This window comes from Prionailurus bengalensis, chromosome E4 (genome assembly GCF_016509475.1).
Source record: "Prionailurus bengalensis isolate Pbe53 chromosome E4, Fcat_Pben_1.1_paternal_pri, whole genome shotgun sequence".
Classification (NCBI taxonomy): domain Eukaryota; kingdom Metazoa; phylum Chordata; class Mammalia; order Carnivora; family Felidae; genus Prionailurus; species Prionailurus bengalensis.
In genome coordinates this window covers 44,384,605-44,410,867 of record NC_057360.1, presented here as the reverse complement: position 1 = coordinate 44,410,867, position 26,263 = coordinate 44,384,605, and the positions used below count along the sequence as shown (strand labels likewise).

The 26,263-nt window shown below is 36.8% G+C and overlaps 1 protein-coding gene across 2 annotated transcripts in view; it reads left to right on the top strand.

The window, feature by feature from the left end:
* The window catches only part of LOC122476088 (complement factor H-like), a 98,248-nt gene that overhangs the window by 50,059 nt on the left and 21,926 nt on the right, over window positions 1–26,263 (top strand). For both annotated transcript variants that reach the window (XM_043568362.1, XM_043568363.1), the window contains 4 exons: window positions 3,053–3,247; window positions 3,887–4,063; window positions 21,685–21,867; window positions 23,728–23,901. In XM_043568362.1, coding sequence (XP_043424297.1) covers window positions 3,053–3,247; window positions 3,887–4,063; window positions 21,685–21,867; window positions 23,728–23,901 — 729 coding nt within the window. The remainder of the gene's footprint in view (window positions 1–3,052; window positions 3,248–3,886; window positions 4,064–21,684; window positions 21,868–23,727; window positions 23,902–26,263) is intronic.

Genomic DNA, 26,263 nt, shown 5'->3' with positions numbered 1-26,263 from the left:
TCAGTACCATGTTCAGTACCATGATCAGTACCATGTTCATCAGATATTGGCCTGTAATTCTCCTTTTTAGTGGGTTCTTGTCAGTTTTGGAAATCAAAGTAATGCTGGCTTCGTATAATGATCCTGAAAGCTTTTCTTTCATTTTATTTTTTGGAACAGCTTGAGAAGAATAGGTATTTAAGTGTCTGGTAGACTTCTCCTGGGAAGCCATCTGCCCTAGGACTCTTATTTGTTGGGCGATTTTTAATTACTGAGTCAATATCTTCTCTGCTTATGGTTTGTTCAAATTTTCTATTTCTTCCCTTTTGAGTTTTGGTAGTGTGTGTGTGTCTATTACTCTTATGTGTCTACCCTTTTAGGTTAAGGCCCATTTGTCCCTAGAGGTGTTCAGAATTCTCTTTTTGTCTTTGTATTTTGCCAGTTTCACTATGATATGTCTTGGTGTTGACCTGTTTTTGTTGATTTTGAAGGGAGTTCTCTGTGCCTCTTGGACCTGGATGCATGTTTCCTTGTCCAGATTAGGGAAGTTCTCAGCTGTGGTTTGTTCAAATAAAATTTCTGCCCTTTTTCTCTCATTTCTTCTTCTAGAACTCCTATGATATAGATATTATTTCGTTTCATTGAATCACTTAGGTCTCTTATTGCCCTTTGTGGTCTAGTAATTTCCTTTCCATATCTCATTTGTAGCATTTCTTAAATCATTGTGTCTATTTCTTAGGTCTTTAATCCCTGCAGCAATAGATTCTCTGCTGTTGTCTATGCTTTTTTCAAGCCCAGCTACTAGTTGTATGACTGGTATTCTAAATTCTTGTTCAGATGTATTGTTTATATCTGGTTTGAGCAATTCTCTGGCTGTCTTCCTGGAATTTCTTTTCAGGAGAATTCTGTTTCATCACTTTTGCCAGGTTTGTGTCTCTTATGTGTTTTAATGGATTGTTATCTGCCCTGCACCAACGAGAACTACTATATTAAAAAGGGGTCATACACTGGCCCAGGGCCTGGCCTTTCAGGAAGTGTTTTTACAGTGTGTTGCGTGCACTCTATTGTTGCGTCTTTGGCTGCTCTACCCCACTCGTCTGTCTTCTACAAAGCTTCTCCTTAGTCATACTGGTAGAATGTTTAGACCATTGTTAGACAAATCAAAGAAACTATAAGGGTTAATCCAGTGAGAGCAAAAGGAAAATAAAGATGGAGATATAGAAAAGGTGTAAAAAAAATAGAATAAAAATGCCTGATTAAACAGACACAGAAACAGAGAAAGCAAAAAAAGAAAAAATACATATATATATAATATATATATTTATAATATATATAATTTGTATTTATTAATTTATTATTTATTATTATATTGTTAATTTATTATTATTTATTAATTTATTAATATGTAACATAAATATATTTTTATATGTATAAAACACGTGTTATATATGTATATATATTGACAAAAAATCAAATCAGAAAGTTTAAGCCTGATTCCAGAGTAAAAAATGAAGAGGTAGAAAGAAAAATATAGAAAAGAGTAGAGAAGGAAAAAAAAAGAAAAGAAAATGGCAACACAGTAATATATAATACCACAGGATAGTTGTCTGTTTGTATGTGGGACAGGTGACTGTGCTGGTCTGGAGGAGAGGCCCTCTGGTTCACCCAGTATCAGTCCCACGCCATTAGATAAGTAGTTGCCATCCACTGAGGGGTGAGATTTTGTGTAAGTGGGTCGGCCTCCACAAGGGGCCACTATTCTGTTCCCTGAAGCCGCACCATGCTGGTGATGGGGAGAAAAATGGCAACACCCAAATCTCTCCTCCCCGGACTGGGTGTCTTCAACCATGCTGTTTAGGCAGCCCTCACAACGTAGCTCAGGCAGGTGGCTTGCCCTGTCCCACAGTTCCCCCATGCCTCTTAGGTGCTAGGCTGGGATTCAAAACCTGGTGTCTTAAAGGACCCAGCACCAATTCTAGGATAGTGCTGCCCCACCCTGCCCATATGGCAGGCACATGCAGGGTCTTTTAACCTTGGGAAGGCGATATACACTCTTCCACAGTACTCAAGGGAGGGACTATTCTCCCCACTGTGCCCCTGAGATGGGATACTACACTGGGGCTGGCTCCCCTCCCCACAAGTGCATGCACGTGGAAGCAGATTTCTTCCATAGGATGGCACACACTTTTGAAAACTGCAGTCTTCAGCTCCTAAGGCTGTTCTCAAAGTACGCTAGCAATCTCCCTAGATTTCTCATTTCTAGTCCGTGGTCTGGAGAGGTTTTCCTCTTGTCCTAACACAATACCACAATCCACAGTTTCTCTCTCTCCTTTTTGTCTCTCCACAGAGGGGGATCCCTTCCCTCCGGGCCCATAATGTTTTATCTCCCCCAATTCACATAGACACACCTCTGTCCCGTCAAGCTGTCTCCCTCCACCTGTGCAGATTTTTCTGTCACTCTGCAGATAGATTTCCTGGGTGTTCCAGGTGTTCTGACCTCAATACAGCTGTTTGAGGGACGAGGGAAATCTTTGTCCCTCTACTTCTCCACCATCTTAACTCCTAATTGATACACTTTGAAACACCTAATAGGTGGATAACCAAAGTTGTTCTGAAATCAGACCACCAGGGTTCAAATCTCTCCTTTACAATTTTACAGCAATGTATTTAAGTTCTTTAAAACTTAATTCCTGCAAATCCAAACACTGAAGTTTGCCCAAGGTAGAATGATTGTTAAATGACACTCATATTTATGTATCATGATGAAATTCATCCAAGGATAAAGGGAAAAGAATCTAACTCTTCAAAAAGCAGTGGAGAAAAATACTAGAAGATAACTTAAAAGGAATAAGACTAAATGAACACTTGATCTCAATATTGAAAGCTTCAAAAATGTGGTGGAAAAAATCTGAAATTTATAACTTTTCTTGTCCTAGAAAACCTGATGCAATTAATGAAATAATGCTAATAAGAGGATAGAATTCACCCATGAAACAATTCATTTTCGATTTGATTTTTTATTAAGGCAAAACATTATTTATAATGGTTTTGTTTGTTTTGTTTTTCTTCCAAGGGAATCGTTGTGATTTTCCACAAATAAAACATGGTAGTCTATACTATGAAATTATCTATAGACGAGACTTTCCAGTACGTGTAGGAAAAAAATATTGGTATTCCTGTAAGACCAATTTTGTGACTGCTTCACAAGAGCCCTGGGAATATATTCATTGCACAAAAGAAGGATGGTCACCAGAAGTACCATGCCGCAGTAAGTCAACCGTTATAATTGTATATGTATAAATAGTTCACATCCTGGAGGGAGCAGACATGTAAGTGAGTACAATTAAGACTACTATGACAAAAAGAAGGCCAAGGGATGAATTTTATGAGCAAAAATACCAACATGAGTTTTCCTTTTATGAGGAGCTCTTCCTAAAATCTTATTAGAGATAAAGTTAGAGGTTTTTTGAAAATACCTATATCATTTACCCATACCTTAATTATAAATACTGAAAGTAAATAGTATTGACTATTGATTTTTTTCTTTTTCAACATTTGATATTCGCTTTATTTTTGGATACTTATGCATTATAGTTTAAATGTTGTACAAATAATTTTTTTTTAACGTTTATTTATTTTTGAGACAGAGAGAGACAGAGCATGAATGGGGGAGGGGTAGAGAGAGAGGGAAACACAGAATCGGAAGCAGGCTCCAGGCTCTGAGCCATCAGCCCAGAGCCCGACGCGGGGCTCGAACTCACGGACCGCGAGATAGTGACCTGAGCTGAAGTCGGCCGCCCAACCGACTGAGCCACCCAGGCGCCCCTACAAATAATTTTTAATTTGCTATTTTCACTGAATTTATGGGTTTAAAATTTTTTTTGTTTATTATTTTTATGATTTTTAGGACAATGTATTTTCAATCATTTGAAAAATGGAGATAACCCAAAACGAGGAGTAAAATACGTACAAGGTGAATCTGTAAGAGTTAACTGCCATGCTGGCTACAGTCTTCAAAATGAGCAGACTGTGATGACCTGTACAGAGGGTGGCTGGTTCCCTCCTCCCGAGTGCATTCTTCTCAGTAAGTAAATGGTCTCAGGTCTCAGTATATTTATGGTTTTCTAACCCTCATCTATATTAACTGTGACAAAATATTTATATCAACTTTCTTATTTCCACCAATGAATCTACTTAGTTTTATTTTTTCCAAGAGTGTGTGAGTGGATATACACATTTTTGATACATATATATAGCAAAATAAATGTCTAATGATAGGCATTAGTCAAGAAAGCAGTAATGGAACTACAAAGAAGTAACCTGTATTAATAGGGTGACACCAGCAATGGAAGGAGGAAGATGTGACGGAGTAGGGGGATCCTAGGCTTGCCTCATCCCATAAGGATAACTATCAAATCATCCTAAATACCCCCGAGATTGACCTGAAGACTGGCAGAACAGATTCCACAATTAAAGGTACAGAACAGGCCACATTGAAGAAGTAAAATGTACAGAGATGCAGGTTTCTCTCCCAAACTGAGAAGAAATGGACTGTGGCCACTGAGGTGGTAAGGGAGTAGTGGTCACAGAGAGGGTGAAAGACAGACTGACACACAGAGGAACACACAGGAAAAACAAATCCCCATAGAAATTAGCTTGGAAAGGGAGAGGGGACAAATTTTGTGAGTTCCTGCAACCAGTGAGGCTTAAAGCCTGGGGTTTGAAAGGTCAGTGTGCTTGGGTCTGGAAGAGATCAAAGGGCATTGGGACTGCTCTTGGAGATAAGGCAAGCAAAGAGCCTGTGGACATACAGCATGGAAACAGCAATCTGATGAGCACTTGGAGCACACAGTGGGGAGGTTATTTGCTCATCCTGGAGCATGTTGCAGAAAGGGAGCATTCACAGAGACCCCTCTGGAAACAAAGGAACTGGCAGGTGCCATTTCCCTCTCCCGCCCTTCAACATTAACACAGGGTCAACTGTGGGAACCAGCACAGGGCTCACACTTGCTATCTTACTTTCTTACACCAAGCCCTATGTCCCTATGCTCTGGTGGAACCACCCTTCCCGGTCACACTTGCCTCAGTCCCAGAGCAGGCAGTCCCCAACCACAAAAGACCAGATCAAATCCCAGCCCAAACTGCATATCCCAACTTGGGAGTTTGTTTGTTTGTTTGTTTGTTTTGTTTTTGGCAGGGGGCAGGGAGATGGGGCTGGATTCCAGCAGCAATGTTGAGAAGTCTCATTTCACAAGCAGACCAGAATACACCAAGTTAAAACTTACCACATTCAGGAAAGGAACCAAACACTGCCCACAACAGGCAAAGAGAGCCTCTGCAGATGAGTGACCGGAAAGATAAAGCAGTCAGGACACAACAGCAGTGTGCACATAGCATACATTGGAGACACTCCCTGAAGTGCCAGGCCCTGGGGAAACGGGGTCACAACACCTCAGGGCATGACAGAACCTCTTTTTCATAAGGCCATTACCCTCAGGAACAGGAGAAGTAGCTGACTTTTTTAACACAGAAAAGTAAGCCAAGAAACTTAGACAAAATGAGAAAACAGAAGAAATTGTCCCAAATGCAAGAACAGTGCAATGCCACAGCCATGGATCTAAGTGAAACAGATATTAGTAAAATACCTAATAGAGAATTTAATGTAACAAATCTAAAGATACTGGACTTAAGAAAAAAAATCCAAGACATGGGTGAAACCCTTAATACAGAGATAAGGAATAACACAGCAGAGATAAAGGGCTCAATAAACAAAATCAGAAACACACTTGGTGGCATGAACAGCAGGCTGGAAGAAGGAGAGGAACAACATAATGGCCTAGAAGACAAAGCAACGGAAAGTTATCAAGCTGAACAAAAGAGAGAAAAGAATTATGCAAAAAGAGAATAGATTTATGGAACTCCATGACTCCATCAAACATAACAACATTCATTGTAGAGGAGTCCCAGAAGAAAAAGAAAGAAAAAAAAGGGACAGAACATTTATTTGAAGAATTAATAGCAGAAAACTTCCCTAATCTGGGGGGGAGGAAACAGATATCCATATCCAGGAGGCACAGGGAACCCCCAAGAAAATAAACAAAAGCTAACCCACAGAAACATATATATTGTAATTAGATTGGCAAAACATAGGAGTATAGAAAAAAAATTTTAAAGCAGCAAGACAAAAAAAAAAAAAAAAAAAAAAAGTCCCATACAAGGGAAAACCCATAAGGCTCCTAGCATTTTTCAGCAGAAGCTGAAATAATAAAGGGGACAATCCAACAAAAAGATATAACGATTGTAAATGTTTATGCACCCAGCATGTAAGCTCCCCTATACATAAAAGTTAATAACAAATAGAAAAGAACTAAACATTCATAATAAATGATAGTAGGGGATTTTCACAGTTCAGTTACATAAATGGACAAGATCATTTAAACAGATAATCAACAAGGAAACAACGGCTCTGAATGACACACTGGAACAGATGGATTTAACAGATATTTTGAGAACACTGCATCCTAAAACAGCAGAATATACAAGCTTTTCAAGTGTATGTGGAACATTCTCCAGAATGGGACACATATTAGGACATAAAACAAGCCCCGACAAATTCAAAAAGGTCAAAGTGATACCATGCATCTTTTCTGAACACACTACTATGTAACTAGAAGTCAACCACAAGAAAAAGTCTGAAAAGAGCATAAATATATGAAAGTGAAGTAACATGCTAATAAACAATGAATGGGTCAACCAGAAAATAAAAGAAAATTCAAAAAACCACATGGAAACAAGTGAAAATGAAAACACCACAGTTAAAAACCTTTGGGATGCAGCCAAACTGGTTCTAAGAGGGAAGTTTGTAGCAATACAGGTCTGCTTCAAGAAGCAAGAAAAGAATCAAATAAACAATTTCACTTGACACCTGAAGAAGCTAGAAAAGCAACCACAAACAAAACCTAAGGGAAAAAAAACAGAAGGAAAGAAATAATAAGGATTAGAACAGAAATAAACGGGGGTGCCTGGGTGGCTCAGTCGGTTAAGCATCTGACTGCAAGTCAGGTCATGATCTCACGGTTTGTGAGTTCAAGCTCCATGTCAGGCTCTGTGCTGACAACTCAGAGCATGGAGCCTGCTTTGGATTCTGTGTCTCCCTCTCTCTCTGCCCCTCCCCTGCTCACACTCTGTCTCTCTCTCAAAAATGAATTAACTTTAAAAATTTTTAAATCAAAGAAAGAAATGTCATAGAAACTAGAAAAACAATAGAGCAGATCAAAGAAACCAGGAACTGGTTCTTTGAAAAAATTAATAAGTGATAAACTCCTAGCCATACTATCAAGAAGAAAAGATAAAGGACCCAAATAAGTAAATCACAAGAGAGAAGAAATAACAACCAACACCACAGAAATTCAAACAATTATATGAGAATATCATGGAAAACTGTATGCCACAAAGTCGGTAATCTGGAAGAAATGGATAAATTCCTATAAACATAAACCTACCAAAACTGAAACGGGAACAAATAAAAAAATGAACAGACCAATTAACAGAAAAAAAAAAAAAGGAATCAGTAATCAAACACCTCCCAACAAACAAAAGTCCAAGACCAGATGAGTTCACAAGTGAATTCTACCAAACATTTAAAGAAGAGTTAATACATATTCTTCTCAAACTATTCCACACTTGATCTTAGCCAGAAGTCCGAGAAGCGATCTTCTTAAACTATTCCAAAAAAATAGAAAAAGAAGGAAAACTCCAAATTCATTCTATGAGGCAGCACTACCCTGATACCAAAACCAGATAAAGAAACAAGAAAAGGGAACTGTAGATAAATATTTCTGATGAATATAGATGCAAAAATCCATAACGAATACTAGCAAACCAAATCTAACAAAACATTAAAAAATTATTCACCACATCAGTCTTACGCACGGTGATTTATTCCTGGACTCCAAGGATGGTTCAATATTAACAAACCAATCAATGTGATATATCACATCAATCAAACCACATCAATAAAAAAAAGGATAAGAACCATATGATCATTTCAACAGATGCCAAAAAAGCATTTGGCAAAATATAACATCAATTCATAATAAAAGCTGTCAACAAAGTAAGTTTTGACACTTTTTGACACTTACTGTTTGATACCTTTTGACACTGTTTGATACCTCAACATAAAAAAAGGCCATACATGAAAAACACACAACTAACATCATCCTTAAAGGGGAAAAACAGCTTTTCCCCTAAGGAACAAGACAAGGATGTCTACTCTACCATTTTTATTCGAGATAGTACTGGAAGTCCGAGCCACTGCAATCAGACAACAAAAAGAAATAAAAGGCATCCAAATCAGTAAGGAAGAGGTAAACCTTTTACTATTTACAGATGACATAATATTCTATATAGAAAACCCAAAAGATTCCACTGAAACCTGCTAGAACTAGAATGAATTCAGAAAAGCTGTAGGATAAAAAAACAATGTATAGAAATTTGATCCCTTTCTATATATTAATAATGAAACAGCAGAAAGAGAAATTAAGAAAACAACCCATTTACTATTGCACTAAAAATAATAAAATACCTAAGAATAAACCTAATCAGAGAGGTGAAAGATCTGTAGTCTGAAACTATGAAACTCTGATGAAAAAGAAATGGAAGATGACACAAAGAAATGGAAAGACATCCCATGTTCATGGACTAGAAGAGCAAATATTGTTAAAATGTCTACACAACCCAAAGCAATCTACACACTCAATACAATCCCCATCAAAATACCAACATTTTTTACAGACCTAGAACAAACAATCCTAAAGTTTGTATGGAACTACAAAAGAACCTGAATAGTCAAATCAGTCTTGAAAGAGAAAAGCAAAGCTGGAAACATCACAATTCCAGACTTCAAGTTATATTACTAAGCTATAGTGATCAAGACAGTAAGGTACTGGCACAAAAATAGACACTTGGACAAATGGAACTGAATAGAAAACCCAGAAATAAACCCATAATTACATACTGAATTAATCTTCAACAAAGCAGGAACGAATATCCAGTGGGAAAAAGACAATGTGTTCAACAAATGATACTGGGAAAACTACACAGCAACATGCACAAAATGAAACTGAACCACTTTGTTGCACCATACACAAAAATAAATTCAAAGTGGATTAAAGACCTAAATGTGAGACCTGAAACTATAAAAGTCCTGGAAGAGAGAGAGCAGAAGCAGTAACTTCTCTGAAATCAGCCACAAACTTTCTAGACAGATCCCCTGAGGCAAGGAAAATAAAAGCAAGAATAAATAAATAAAAATAAAATAAAAAATTATTAGAACTACATTAAAATAAAAAACTTCTGCACAGCAAAGGAAACAGTCAATAAAACTGAAAGGCAACCTGTGGAATGGGAGATGTTATTTACAGATGGCATGTCTGGTAAAGAGTAGTATCCAAAATATGTAAAGAACTTATAAAACTCAACACCAAAAACCAAATAATCCAACTAAAAAAATGAATGGGAGACATGAACAGACATTTCTCCAAAGAAGACATACAAAGGACAACAGGCACATGAAGAGATACTCATCATCACTTATCATCAGGGAAATGCAATCAAAACAACAATAAGATATCACCTCACCCTTGACAGAATGGCTAAAATCAACAACACAAGAAACAACAGATGTTGGTGAGGATGTGGAGCAAGGGGTACCCTCTTGCAATGTTGGGAATGCAAACTGGTGCAGCCACTCTGGAAAACAGTATGGAAGTTCCTCAAAAAGAAAAATAGACTTGCTGTATGATCCAGCAATCATACTTCTGGGTATTTACCCAAAGAATACAAAAAAACACTAATTCAAAGGGATATATGCACACCTATGTTTATATCAGCTTTCTTTCCAATAACCAAGATATGGAAGTAGCCAAGTATCTATTGATTGATGAATGAATAAAGACGAGTGGTGTGTATGTGTGTGTGTGTGCGTGTGTGTGTGTATACATACAGAGAGAGAGAGACTATTATTCAGCCATGAAAAAGAATGAAATCTTGCCATTTGCAACAATATGTATGGAGCTGGATAGTATAATGCCAAGTGAAATGAGTCAGTCAGTGAAAGACAAATACCATATGATTTCAGTCATATGTGGGATTTAAGACAAATGACAAATTGGGAAATATGTGAGAGTGAGATAAACCAAAAACAAACAAACAAACAAAAAAACCAAAACAAACAAACAAAAAGACTCAACTATAGAGAACAAAGTGATAATTACCAGAGGGGAGAAAGGTGGCACAGGGAACAGGTGAAATAGTGATGTCATTATGAGCACTGGGTGAGGTATGGAATTGTTGAATCACTATATTATACACCTGAAAATAATATAACACTGTATGTCGACAAAAATAAAAACACAAAATACATACATACATGAAGTCAATCTAGAAAAAAATAGAGTGACACCAGCTAGATGTCAGAACACAAGTTTCAGTTCTTCCTGGCCAAGATCACAGTTTTGACAATCACCCACAGAAAGAGCATTTTTGTGGGAGTCTGGGAATCTAGCAGAAGTTTTTGCACACTTTGACAGCAAAAAGATCCAAGAGTGGGTGCACTGAAGAGGATGAATGGAATATTTTTTTTCTTATCTGAGTCACTCCTCCCTGAAAGGGGTACAGTTCAGTGCCAAGAGAGACCCATTCAGCCTGCAATTTCTCCACAGGGGGAAAGTGTGTGAGTGATCATCTGGCTTCTTCAACTGCATGGGTCACTGACCAAAAGGCCCATTTCTTTCTAACTACATCCAGAATACTGAAGTGATCTTCATGAGTGAAGGGAATGAGAAAAGTTTGGACCACAACAGTCAGGGCTCAGAATTCCTCAAGGGACAAAGACCCTACTAACCACTTTGCAGACTACAGTCAGTAGCCTACCCACTAGCCACTGGGATGACTTGGGTTCAGATCTTGCTCACCTGGTGGCATCCCCCAACGTTCTGCATACCTGCTATCCACTGGCCAGCTCCTTTTGTATATTCCCCAAAGGTAGTGAGTGCAGGAGTTTTCAAATGGCTAGTGAACATACTTAGAAATTCAAACTGACTCCACAGATAGAGTAAAAAGAATGTACTTGACCTTTCAGCATTACCTCCAGGAAATCAAACAGAAAGCTGTCAGGACCCTGACTAACTGCAGGATTGAAAAAAGGCGTACCATCAAAAATTCCCTCTTAAATCGTAGTAAGACATACTGGAAAAATGTATCCATTAAAAACATCTTCAAAAAGCCTCAGAATCCTTAACAAGTATGACAGAAAGTATTTCTCTGCCAACGTCAGGAAAGACCAGAGGAAGTGAGACCTTCTTCAAAGGCAAAGGCAAAAATGCAAGACTTTAAGAAACATGAAAAATCAAGGAAATATGACATCACCAAAGAAACACAACACTTCCAGTAACTTACCCTAAATAATGAAGATTTATGATTTTCCTGATAAAGAATTGAAAACGGTAGTTTTAAGGAAGCTCAGTGAGCTATAAGAAGACACAGAAAGAAAATCCAAAGAAATCAGGAAAATGAGGTAGAAATTATAAAAAGAACCACACAGACATTCTATAACTGAAGAATATAATGAATGAAAGGAAAAATACAACAAAGAGTATCAACAGCAGATCTTATCAATCAGAAGAAAGAATCTATGAAGTAGAAGAGAGGTCATTTGAAGTCTTGTAGTCAGAGGAGAAAAAAGAAGGAATTCCAGAGAAAGCCCATGTGAATTATGGGAGACTATCAGAGGAGACATTGTAGGCATTATGTGAGTCCCAAAAGGAGAAGAGAGAGAAAGGGACAGGAAGTTTACTTAAGGAAATAATGGCTGTGAATTTATCAATCTGGGAAGAGATACAGACTATCAAAATCAAGAAGCTCATTAATTCCCCCAAACAGATTCAACCCAAGGAAATCATCTCTAAGACACATTACAATAAAACTGGCTAAAACCAAAGAAAAATAATTTTGAAAGCAGCAAGAGAGAAATAAATACCTCACATACAAAGGCAGTTCTATGAGAGGTCTTTATAGTGATAAATGCCTACAGTAAGAAAAAGAAATGATCTCAAATATACAACCTAACTTTATACATCCAAAAACTAAAAAGAAGAGGTCACTTGGGTGGCTCAGTTGGGTGAGCATCCAACTCCTGATTTGGGGTCAGATCATAATCCCAGGGTCACGGGCTTGAGCTCTATATTGGGCTCTGCACTTGAGTGTGGAGCCTGCTTAAGATTCTCTCTCTCCTTCTGCCCCTCCCTGACTCATGCTCTCTCTCTCTCTCTCTGTCTCTCTCTGTCTCTCTCTCTCTCAAATAAAATGAAAAAAAAAAGTATTAAAAAACAGAACAACCAAGCCTATAATTAACAAGCTGGGAAATAACAGAAATCAGAGCAAAAATATATGAAATAAAGACCAAAAAAAATCAACATTAATACCTATTTTTTTCAAAACAGAAACAAACTTGATAAGCCTAAGTTGATTAAGAAAAAAGAGAGATCAAATAAATAACATGAGAAATGAAATTGGAGACATTCAACTGATGCCACAGAAATGCAGATGTTCGTAAGAGACAACCATAAACATTTACACACCAACAAATTGGATAACCTAAATAAATTGATAAATCCCTGGAAATAGAAAACTTACAAGACAAAATCATCAAGAATAGAAAATCTGAACAAACCAAACCAGTAACAAGGAACAAGAGTGAATCATTAATTTAAAATATCTCTGCAGGGGCGCCTGGGTGGCTCAGTCGGTTGAGCGTCCGACTTCGGCTCAGGTCACGATCTCGCGGTCCATGAGTTCGAGCCCCGCGTCGGGCTCTGTGCTGATGGCCCGGAGCCTGGAGCCTGCTTCCAATTCTGTGTCTCCCTCTCTCTCTGCCCCTCCCCCATTCATGCTCTGTCTCTCTCTGTCTCAAAAATAAATAAACATTAAAAAAAACCCTGATATTAAAATAAATAAATAAATACATAAATAAATAAATAAATAAATAAATAAGTAAGAATAAAATATCTCTGCAAAGAAAAGTCTGGGAACAGAAGTTTTCATTGGTAATTTAAAGAAGAATTAATACCAGTTCTTCTCAAACCATTCCAAAAACTTGAAAGGAGGGAGGAGGCACTTCCAAAACTACTTTACAAGGTCAGCATTACTTTAATACCAAAGAACACTACAATAACAATTATAGGCCAGCATCACTGATAATCATAAATATTGAAATACTCAACAAAATGTTAGCAAAGTGAATTCAACAACACATTAAAAGATTCATACACCATGATGAAGTCGGGTATATCTATGGGACTTAAGGATGTTTCATCAGACACAAATCAGTAAGGTGATATAGCTCATTAACAATAAGAAGGATAAAAATCATATAATCAGACACCAACAAAAAAAGCATTTGACACAATTCAACATCCATTTGTGATGAAAACTCTCAACAATTAGGTATTGAAGAAATGTACATCAAACATAATAAAGACTATAAATAAGGAGCCCATAACTAACGTCATATTTGATAATGAAAAGCTGAAAGCTTTTCCTGAAGGATCAGGAAAAAGACAAAGATACACACTTTCACCATCTCAGTGAAATAAAAAATAAAGAAGTAAAATATCTGTTTGTAGATGACATATTATAGAGAGAAAACCCTAAAGACTCCACCAAAAAAAAATGTAGAATTAATAAATGAATTCAGTAAAGTTGCAGGATACATAGTCAGTATACAAAAACCTGTTGTATTTTTGTACACTAATAATGAATTATCACAAAGAGAAATTTTAAAAATAATCCCGTCTACAATAGCATGAAAAACAATAAAATACCTAGGAATAAATCCATCCAAGGAAGTAAAATATTTGTATGGTGAAAACTGTAAGACAATTGTGAAATAAACTGAAGAAGACATAAATAAATCACAGGATAGTCTGTGTTCATGGATTAGAAGAATTAATGTTGTTAAAATGTGCATACTACCCAAAGCAATCCATTGATACAATTCCTATCAAGATCCCACTGACATTTCCCGTTGAAATAATATAAACAATCCTAAAATTTATGTGGAACCAAAAAGACTCCCAAATAACCAAAGCAATCTTGAGAAAGAAGAACAAAGCTGAAGGCATCATGCTCCGTGATTTCAAACTATATTATAAAGTGATAAAAATGAAAACAATATCCTATTGGCAGATCAATGGAACAAAAGCTGGATATCCATAAGCCAAAAAATGAAACCACTATGTTAAACCACTGATGAAAATTAACTCTTAGACAAATTAAAGACTTAAATAAATTATAACAAATTCATGCAAAACCTTCTATTCAGCAAATCAACAAAATGAAAAGGCAGAATGAGAGATAATATTTGCAAGCCATAGATCTGATAAGGGAGATATATATAGATACACACACACACACACACACACACACACACACACACTTTGTATGTATTTTACATAGATTATACATATATATTCTACAACTTATACAACTTAATAGTAAAATATCCAATCCAATTAAAAATGGACAAAGATCTCAGTAGACATTATTCTGAAGAATACATACAATTGGCCAATTGGTACTCAAAATCACTAATCATCAGGCATATGAAAATGAAAACCACAATGAAATATTACCTTATACCTGGTAAAATGTCTTTTATCAAAAAGACAAGACATAACAAGTGTTGGTGAGAATGTGGAGTAAAGGGAACACTTGTATACTTTGGGTGATAATGTAATTTGTTATAGGCATATGGAAAACAGTACATGAAGAAAGTTAAAAGAACTACCGTATGATCCAGCCATTCCATTTCTGGGTATTTATCTGAAAGAAATGAAATCAGCATCTTGAAGAAATATCTGCATCCTCAATTTCATTTTAGCTTTATCATAATAACCAACATACAGAACAACCTAAGTGTCCACTGATGGATGAATGACATGATATGTACAATGGAATATTATTCAACCATGAGAAAAAAGAAAGTCTTGCTATTCACAACAATATGGTTGACCCTAGAGAACAATATATTAAGTATAATAAGCCTTGATAAATACTTCTTGATAAAACTACTTGAAAATACTTCTTGATAAAACTAATGTATGAAATCAAAAAAGAAAACATCAAATGCATAGAGGCAGAGTGTAGAATGGTAGTTACCAGTGGTGGGTGCAGATGGGGGAAGTGAGGAGATGCTGTTCCAAGGGTGTAAGCCTTCATAAGATAAAAAAAATTCTTGGGGCGCCTGGGTGACGCAGTCGGTTAAGCGTCCGACTTCAGCCAGGTCACGATCTCGCGGTCCGTGAGTTCGAGCCCCGCGTCGGGCTCTGGGCTGATGGCTCGGAGCCTGGAGCCTGTTTCCAATCTGTGTCTCCCTCTCTCTCTGCCCCTCCCCCGTTCATGCTCTGTCTCTCTCTGTCCCAAAAATAAATAAATGTTGAAAAAAAAATTTATAAAAAAAAGAGAAAGATATTAAAAAAACAACTACAAAATAGAAGACAGCCACATGTCAATAGTAAGTGTTCACCTATCAATAATTTCTTTAAATATAAATTGTTTAAATTTACCTATTAAAAGAAATAAAATACCTGAATGACTTAAAATAATGAAGAACTCGCTTTCAATTTAAAGACACAATAGGCTTTATTTTTGGGTATGTTGTAAGAAAGTGGTCCAGTTTCATTCTTCTTCATGTCACTGTCCAGTTCTCCCAGCACCATTTGCTAAAGAGACTGTCTTCTTTCTATCAGATACTCTTTCCTGCTCTGTCAAAGGTTAGTTGGCCATACATTTGTGGGTCCATTGCTGGGTTCTGTATTCTATTCCATTGACCTAAATGTCTCTTTTTGTGCCAATACCATACAGTCTTGATGATTACGACTTTGTAGTAGATGCTACAGTCCAGGATTTTGATGCCTCCTGCTTTGTTTTCTTTTTCAACATTACTTTGGCTAATCGGAGTTTTTTGTGGATCCATACAAATTTTAGGATTGTTTGTTCTTGCTCTGAGAAGAATGCTGGTGCAATTTTGATTGTAATTGCACTGAATGTGCAGATTGCTTTGGGTAGTATTCATGTTTTAACAATATTTGTTCTTCCAGTCCATGAGCATGGAATATTTTTCCATTTCTTTGTGTCTTCTCCACATTTCTTTCTTTCATGAGTTTTCTACAGTTTTCTTTCATGAGTTTTCTATAGTTTTCAGCATACAGATCTTTTACATCTTTGGTTAGGTTTTTTCCTAGCTTATTTTATAGTTCTTGGTACAGTTGTAAATGGGATCGATTTCTTGATTTCTCTTTCTGTTGCTTCATTATTGGTATATAGAAATGCAACTGATTTCTGTACATTGATATGTATCCTGTGAGTTTGCTGAATTCATGTGTCAGTTATAGCAGCTTTTTGGTGGAGTCTTTCAGGTTTTCCATGTAGAGTATCATGTCATCTGCAAAAAGTGAAAGTTTGACTTCTTCTTTGTCAATTTGAATGCCTTTTATTTCATTTTGTTGTCTGATTGCTAAGACTAGGACTTCCAACACTATGTTAAACAATAGCGGTGAGAGTGGACAACCCTGATGTGTTCCTGATTACACAAAAATAAACTCAAATGGATGAAAGGCCTAAATGTGAGACAGGAGACCATCAAAACGCTAGAGGAGAAAAAGGCAACAACCTCTTTGACCCCAGCCACAGCAACTTCTTACTTGACACGTCTCCGAAGGCAAGGTAAATAAAAGCAAAAATGAACTACTAGGACTTCATCAAGATAAAAAGCTTCTGCATTGCAAAGGAAATAATCAACAAAACTAAAAGGCACCTGACAGAATGGGAGAAGATATTTGCAAATGACATATTGGATAAAGGGTTAGTATCCAATATCTATAAAGAACTTATAAACTCAACACCTGAAAAACAAATAATCCAGTGGAGAAATGGGCAGAAGACATGAATAGACACTTTTCCAAAGGAGACATCCAGATGGCCAACAGACACATGAAAAGATGTTCAACATCACTCATCATCAGGGAAATACAAATCAAAACCACATGGGGTTACCACCTCACACAGGTCAGAGTGGCTAAAATTAACAACTCAAGAAACAGAGTTGGCAAGGATGTTGGCAAGGATGTGGAAAAAATGGAAACCCTCTTGCACTGTTAGTGGGAATGCAAGCTGGTACAGCCACTCTGCAAAACAGTGTGGAGGTTCCTCAAAAAATTAGTAATAGAACTTCCCTATAACCCAATGATAGCACTACTAGGAATTTATCCAAAGGATACAGGAGTGCTGCAAAAGGGCACGTATACCCTAATGTTTATAGCAGCACTTTCAATGATAGCCAAATCATGGAAAGAGCCTAAATGTCCATCAGCTGGACATTTAGATAATGATGAATAGATAAGAATAGTGGTTTATACATACAATGAAATACTACTTAGCAATGGAAAAAATAAAATCATGCCATTTGCAACAATGTGGATAGAACTGGAGGGTATTATGCTAAGTGATATAATTCGGTCAGAGGAAGATAGATACCATATGTTTTCACTCATATATGGAACTTGAGAAACTTAACAGAAGACCATGGGGGAAGGGAAGGAGAAAAAGTAGTTTTGAACAGAGAGGGAGGCAAACCCATAAGAGACTCTTAAATACGGAGAACAAACTGAGAGTTGATGGTGGGGAGGTGGCAAGGGAGGGAGAAAAATGGGTGATGGGCATTGAGGAGAGCACTTGTTGGGTGGACCCCTGGGTGTTGTATGTAAGCAATGAATCACGGGAATCTATCCCCTAAACCAAGAGAACACTGTATACACTATGTTAGCTAACTTGACAATAAATTATATTTAATAAATAGATAGATAGATAGATAAAGACACAGTAAGCTAAAGTGAAGGAATGGAAAAAGATTTTCATACAAATGGCAACCAAAGAATAATAGAGTGGCTATATTTCTATCAGAAAAAAAAATTGACTTTCTGTCAAAACTGTCTCTAGTGACAAAGAAGATCATTATATAATAATAAAGAATCCATTCAGCAGAAAGATGGTAATGATTTTCAACATATGTGGAACCAACATTGGAATTCCTAAATATATAAAGCAAATATTGACAGATCTGAAGAGGAGAAATTAACAGCAATGCAATAATCTTAGGAGACTTCAGCACCTCACTTGGAATAATAAATAGAATACACAGACAGAAATTCAAGGAAGAATCTATAGATTTGAACAACAATATAAACATTTTATGGACCTAATAGATATACATGGAATTTTACACCCAACAGTGGAAGAGTACATTCTACTGCACATGAAAGATTCTATGCAGTATCATTTTCAGTCACAATGGGGTAAATTTAGAAAACAGTAACTGGGGAAAGAATGGGAAAATTCACAAATACGTACAAAGAAAACGCACACTCAAGTAACAATCGGGTCAAAGAGGAAAGTGCGAGAGAATTTTTAAAAATATCTTGAGACAAATGAAAACAGAAACAATGTAACAAAATTCAGAGATGCTCCAAAAGCAATGCAAAGAGGGAAGTTTTTAGTGATAAATGCTTACATTAAAATGAAGATTAAGGTGCCGGGTGGCTCAGTCAAGTTAAGTATCCACCTCTTGATTTCAGCTCAAGTGATGATCTCACGGTTCAGTTCATGAGATTGGACCTCACAGTAGGGCTCCGTGCTGCCAGTACAGAGTCTCCTTGGGATTCTCTCTCCCTCTCTGGCTACCCCTCCCCCACTTGCGTGTGTGTGTGTGTGTGTGTGTGTGTGTGTGTGTGTGTGGTGTGTGCGCGCGCACACCTGTGCATACACGCGGGCAAGCTCTCTCTCAAAATAAATAAACATAAAAAAATTTAGCTTAAAGTAGCAGATTGTATATTGACAACCTAACTTTATACTTCAAGGAACTAGCAAAAGAACAAACTAAGCCCAAATTTAGAAGGGAGGAAATAATAAACATTAGAGCGGAAATAGAGAATAAGAAAACACCCTATTCCATGATCTTACTAACACTATTCTGTTTTTTCAAATTCTGTGTATGTGGGTTTTGTTTGCTTTCATTTTGTGATCGTCGATATTCATTCTTTATTCTTTTCTATTGTATGTATATAATAGTAATCTTCCCTCTCAGACTACTTTAGTATCATCTCACAAAATTTTATTTAAAATGTTTTTCTTATTCCATTTAAAAGATGTAATGTCTTTTTTTAAAAAAAGATTATAGGCAAACACCCAACGCTGTGCTTCTGTGGATCCATCCCTCCAGCGGCGGGTCTGACTCCCTCCAGGTGCCGCAGGGCCCCTCCCGAAGCGGATCGCCAAAGGATAAGCGAACTGAGCCTGCCCCTCCTGCCCCTGTACACCTTGCTGATCCACCCCAGCTAATATGCCAGATCCCCAGCACCACAAGCCTGGCAGTGTGCAAGTAGCCCAGACGGGCCACGCCACCCCACAGTGAATCCCGCCCCTAGGAGACGGGAAGAAAAGGTACACACCAGTCTGACTGTGGCCCCAGTGAAGGAAACAACCAACAAAACTAAAAGGCAACCGACGGAATGGGAAAAGATATTTGCAAATGACATATGAGACAAAGGGCTAGTATCCAAAATCTATAAAGAGCTCACCAAACTCCACACCCGAAAAACAAATAACCCACTGAAGAAATGGGCAGAAAACATGAATAGACACTTCTCTAAAGAAGACATCCGGATGGCCAACACGCACATGAAAAGATGCTCAACGTCGCTCCTCATCAGGGAAATACAAATCAAAACCACACTCAGATATCACCTCACGCCAGTCAGAGTGACCAAAATGAACAAATCAGGAGACTATAGCTGGAGAGGATGTGGAGAAACGGAAACCCTCTTGCACTGGTGGTGGGAATGCAAATTGGTGCAGCCACTCTGGAAAACAGTGTGGAGGTTCCTCAAAAAATTAAAAATAGACCTACCCTATGACCCAGCAGTAGCACTGCTAGGAATTTACCCAAGGGATACAGGAGTACTGATGCATAGGGGCACTTGTACCCCAATGTTTATAGCAGCACTCTCAACAATAGCCAAATTATGGAAAGAGCCTAAATGTCTATCAACTGATGAATGGATAAAGAAATTGTGGTTTATATACACAATGGAGTACTACGTGGCAATGAGAAAGAATGAAATATGGCCCTTTATAGCAATGTGGATGGAACTGGAGAGTGTGATGCTAAGTGAAATAAGCCATACAGAGAAAGACAGATACCATATGTTTTCACTCTTATGTGGATCCTGAGGAACTTAACAGAAACCCATGGGGGAGGGGAAGGAAAAACAAAAAAAAGAGGTTAGAGTGGGAGAGAGCCAAAGCATATGAGACTCTTAAAAACTGAGAACAAACTGAGGGTTGATGGGGGGTGGGAGGGAAGGGAGGGTGGGTGATGGGTATTGAAGAGGGCACCTTTTGGGATGAGTACTGGGTGTTGTATGGAAACCAATTTGACAATAAATTTCATATATTGAAAATAAATAATAAATAAATGTAAAAAAAAAACCAGTAAAAAAAAGTAAAAAAAATAAAAAATAAATAAAAAATATAAGAAGATTATATACATTAGTCCTTATCCTGAGTATTTAATATTCCAAGTGTCCCATTTCCAGTGTACTACGCACCCCAAGTGAAGGAAAAAAATTACTAATGATGAAAAAATATGTAGCTCATATTTTCTCTTTTGATTTCTTCTTTATCCATGGGTTATTTAATAAATAATGCTGAGGGGCGCCTGGGTGGCTCAGTCGGTTAAGCGTCCGACTTCAGCCAGGTCACGATCTCGCGGTCCGTGAGTTCGAGCCCCGCGTCAGGCTCTGGGCTGATGGCTCAGAGCCTGGAGCCTGTTTCCGATTCTGTGTCTCCCTCTCTCTCTGCCCCTCCCCCGTTCATGCTCTGTCTCTCTCTCTCCCAAAAAAATAAATAAATGTTGAAAAAAAAAATTTAAAAAAAAAAAAATTAAAATAAATAAATAAATAAATAAATAAATAAATAATGCTGAACTTTGTGAAGCCCTGTATATGACAGAAGTCTTGTTTTATTGTTTCAAGCCAAGTTACACATAATTTGAGGAATCATCATATTGGTCTTAGAACATGAATGAATGTGTTGATCTCTGTCATACTTACTGAACTCCATGTATCCATGTGGTTTTAAGCACCCAAATATGGTGACAAACATTTCAAATTCTCAGAATTGTGGTAGCTATGGCGGCAGATTCTCTGAGATCGTCTCCTGATCTCAGACACCCCAATTAATTAACCAAATGCTGGGGTTGCTTAAGAGATCCTGCTTAAGTGCCTGGAAAGGACCCATTGCCGGTACACCTCTGACACACTGTAGGATTCCAGATCCATTAGACAAACAGATTCATCATAATTTCCTAGAAGGGATTCTGGGTATTTTAAATCTTGCTTCATTCCAAGCAAAATTTAATGAATTATTTTGATTTAGTATCTTTGTAGCTAATTTTTGCATTCCAGGAATTTGGATGATTCAGATTTTTCTAGGTTTTCATTTATTTATAAATGACTCATTTTTATAGTGTTAAGTCTTTATAAAAATGTTTATTTATATGATTATCTTTTCCTTATACTTTCTGCCTTTCAGAAACATGTTCAAAATCAGAGATAACAATTGAAAATGGATTTTTTTCTCAATATGAACTTACATATTACTTAAATAAAGAAACACAGTATCAATGTAAACCAGGATATGTAACACCAGATGGTAAAACTTCAGGATCGGTTACATGTCTGAAAAGTGGATGGTCACCTCAACCCACATGTATTAGTGAGTAATTTATAATGTTCATATTTATTATCCTGATGACCATTGAACAAAAGTTTAAGTTAATTCTTTTTTAGGGGGAGGGGCTGACGTGATTCCCATTTGAAAAGATAAATGAAAAAGGATTAATTTTTTGCCGGTTAAGACTAATCACTTATAGAGTGTAATACCAGGACATCTTTCAGTTTACATTTTTTTCCACTTTAAAACATCCTGTGGGGGCACCTGGGTGGCTCAGTCAGTTGGGCATCCGACTTTGGCTCAGGTCATGATCTCACAGCTTGTGAGTTCGAGCCCTGCATCGGGCTGTGTGCTGACAGCCCAGAGCCTGGAGCCTGCTTCAGATTCTGTGTCTCCCCCTCTTTCTGCCCCTCCCCTGCTCATGCTCTGTCTCTCTCTCCTTTGAAAATAAATACAACTTAAAAGTTTTTTTCTTTTAAATCCTGTGATTTGGAAACTGGTTAGGGAGCCTTATGTGTAGTCTGGAAACTCATTTATTTCTTCTGGCTGACACCAACCTTTGTGCCTATTTTTCCTGTTTTTAGGTGATAAGGTTTCGATGTCAGAATCTTTGTTGCTAGACATAATATTATGTTTGTAAGCGAAGATCTGGGTCCATAGTGTAGAATTTTAATTGAACCTGTAGAATTTATGTTCGACAATCCAGGGTAAGTCCACTTCTAAAACAGCTCCCTTAGAAAATCATAAACATCTAATTAGTAGAGACAGAAATGCTTCTAGATAGCACCAAATTCAGCTGTGTTGAAAGATTTCACTGTCCCTAGATGTTTATGAAGATTTTTCTATGAACAGTTTCCTCAGTTTATCTTATACTCCAAAGCTACGCAGTGATATTTTTGAACTGATATTTAGCATATTCACTTTAAGTGAAGTGGATATTTGAATATCCATTTCTACTGTTTCCATTTCCTTATTTTTTTTTCCAATTTCCTTGGTTACTATGAGCACTAGCTACAGAAAAAAATGATAAAAGTGGCTCCCATATCAAACTCATTTTACACTAAATTGTAATTAGCTATCCATTATTATAACACTTATTATGGAAGAGAATCTCTCTCTGTCTCTCTCTCTGTCTCTCTCTCTGTCTCTCTCTCTCTCTCTCTCTCTGTCTCTTTTCACTGGTACAGTTTTGCTTTGTTTTTTAAAGCTTTAAGGTAGCTGGTTACATAACACAGTATAGAATTATTTAAATATCACCATCCTATTAGCAATAATTGAAACTTTTAACATTTTACTTTCTTATAACTAATTATAAAAATTAGAGTCATCGCTCCATTAAATCTTGGTAAGTTTAGAAGAATATACAGCCTTTAGGAAAATATTTGGGAAAGAAAATGAGCATGTGAGTTTTAGAAACTATTATGTCTTAAAGTAGAGTTTTATAGAATGTTTATAAATTAACTTGCATTTTTGAAAACCAATCCTATTCAACTAATCCATTTTTCTCTGGCATACTTGCCACACTGCTAATGAGTTTGGCGTTTTAAGTCACAAAACATATTCTGTTTTGCTAGAAAAAGTATGATGCATCTGTAGTACCCTATTTTATTATAAGCATGGCATAAACACAAAATTATAATTGACAGAGGAAAGTGTTCTTTGACAAACTTCCTGAATATTTAAGCAATAAGGAAACTGCTATGTAGAAACATGGTTTTTCATTTTGAGTAACTTTCAGGGCAATGATTTATCACTTGTATTCTTAGATTATTTTAATATAATACTGAATTTACTAGCACATACTAATTGATAAAGCTTTTTTTACTTCCTTGGGATGAGACTTAATTACATCGTCCATTAAATAATATTAGAATTGAAATCTTCAATTCTGTTATGCATTAGAATCTTGTGACATGCCAGCATTTGAGAATGCCAAAGCCAAAAGCAATGTCACGTGGTTTAAACTCAATGACAAGTTGGACTATGAATGCCACGATGGATACGAAAGCCAAGATGGGCGCGCAGGTTCAATAGTGTGTGGTAACGATGGTTGGTCTCATAAACCAATATGTTATGGTAAGTACCATTTTTCCAGGTATTTTATTTCAGGATTAACAAAATTAACAAAACGTGTTTAAGATATCCCAATTTGAACAAATTTGCATTATTTAAAGTCATTTTGGAGGCACCTGGGTGGCTCAGTGGGTTGAACCTCAGATTTTGGCTCAGGTCATGATCTCACAGTTCTCGGGTTTAAGCCCCATGTGGGGCTCTATGCTGACAGTTCAGAGCCTGAAGCCTGCTTCAGATTCTGTGTCTCACTCTCTCTCTCCACCCCTCCCACTCACACTCTGTCTCTCTCTCTCTCAAAAACAAATAAAACTGTTAAAAAAAAAAGTAGATTTCCATTTTGAACAAACTTGCATTATTTGAAGTCATTTTTAAGGAGTATGATTAAAATCAAGGTGTCTTCTTCTGATTTAATGTAAACTGGGAGAAGAGGGTGTTTGAAAGCCCAAAGACAATAACACAGTGTTTCCTATGGCCCATATACATGGTATGTTTGTAAACAAAGAATAATTGTGTTGTTATTCTAAATGCAAGTTTTCATATTATTTAAAACTGGGTTCTTTTAGTGTGTGATATAAGAAAACCAAATTATAGTTTCTGACAATTTCCTCAGCTATTTTGCTCCTGAGTTTCTGCTTTCACACCTTCTGCCTTGAGTGTTAATTTCTGCAGGCCCTGAGAGAAGCTCTTTATTTTCTGACTTGGACAAGTTCTGTGGACTATTCTATGAATCTCTTTCATGTTTGCTAATCCACTATTTTCCAGGATTAGGAGTAGGACTTGAATCTGTGGAAAATTTGAGTGGCTATAGGATGTTCCACACCAAGGGAACAGTCTGTGCAAAACTTTGATAACAAAACAATATTTGAGAAATATCAGGGTGAGCAGATTCTACTTAAGATGTGGGAGAATTTTATGAACTAAGCCTGGATAGGAGGCAAAGAAAAGATTACCCAGGTTATTTCCCAGGCATATCAGCATTTAGATTAGTTTTATGACTGATAAAAAGCTACAAAGGAGTCTTAAAGGAAGAAATATAATCATTTAGATTTTTGAAAAGTTTTTTTTTTTTTTTCCCCACGTGCTGTGATTGTGGTGGGCAGGAGAAGATTCGGGAGTTTATGCAGCATGAATAAGTATGGGGATTGGGATAGGATGATGGGTGATGAGATGCAAAGCAGAACACATTCAAAATTTATGTTGTTGGTAGAAAACACAGGTGATGTTACTAAATATTGGATGTAAGAGAGAGTAATAATGAAGGGACTCACTGCCTTTTTTTCATAAGCAAACATGTAAATGGCAGTGCCTTTTTGTAAGGTGGTGCTGACAGAAGAAAGCGCTTTGGGAGGAACATCCCAACTTTTGACTTGAGCACATTATGGTTGAGCTGCCCATGGACAATCAAATTTGGATATGTAAACTACAGAGTTGACTATGTGGGTCTAGCCAAGAAATACATATTTGGAATTGTTACCGCATAAATGAGGATATGAAATTGGAAAAGAATACAGAATAAAAAGAGAAGAGAGCTCAAGACTGAGCCATGAAGCATTCCAACGTTTAGGTGTCACGTGGAAGATAATAGATGGCAGAGTAGATAGGAAAAGGAGGACCCAGAGAATTGGGAGAAGAGAACATTTTGGAGTGAATGTTCTCCTAGATGTGGAGAGAAGAAAATGATTGAAGGATGAGGAAGTCTAAGTGAGTCCAGTGGAGTCAGCCTGGCGGGGTTCTAGCAAATTCCAATCCCATCAGCTGGCTAAACATGTATCTTAGGGCAACAACCACACTTACTTGCAGCTTCATTCACTCTTCCTCATCTATAAAATGTTTTAATATTTACAAAGGTTCTAATATCTCAAAGGATTGGTTTTTTTAAATATAATTATAATATTCAAATTCCAGTTAATTTATAAATGAATTAGCAAGATAGGAGGATTCCAAATAAGAAAAAATGCATTTTTAAATAATACTCGGGAATGTCACGAATGCCACAAATGCCACAGACTTGACAAATTTGAAGGGATGATTTTAGACATTCCTAATTTGAATCAGAATAATCAACAATTTAATAGATAGTAAAAATTATAGGTTTAATAATAATAATTGTATATTATGTAAATGTTCAGAACTCCCAGAATATGCCTCGCTATGTGGCCTTGAACATAGTTCTTTATTTTGTTTTATTTTTAGTTTAATTTCCTTACTAATATAATTTATAATACAGTGTTTAATTAAGCTATTTTAATAGTTTCTTTTTTTATGCACTTAAAATAAGACATTTATTATGCTAAGTAAAAAGTTTTAATTTTTCACTTTCCCAAAACACTGAAACAGCACATGGCATAGTAATTGTAGCACACAA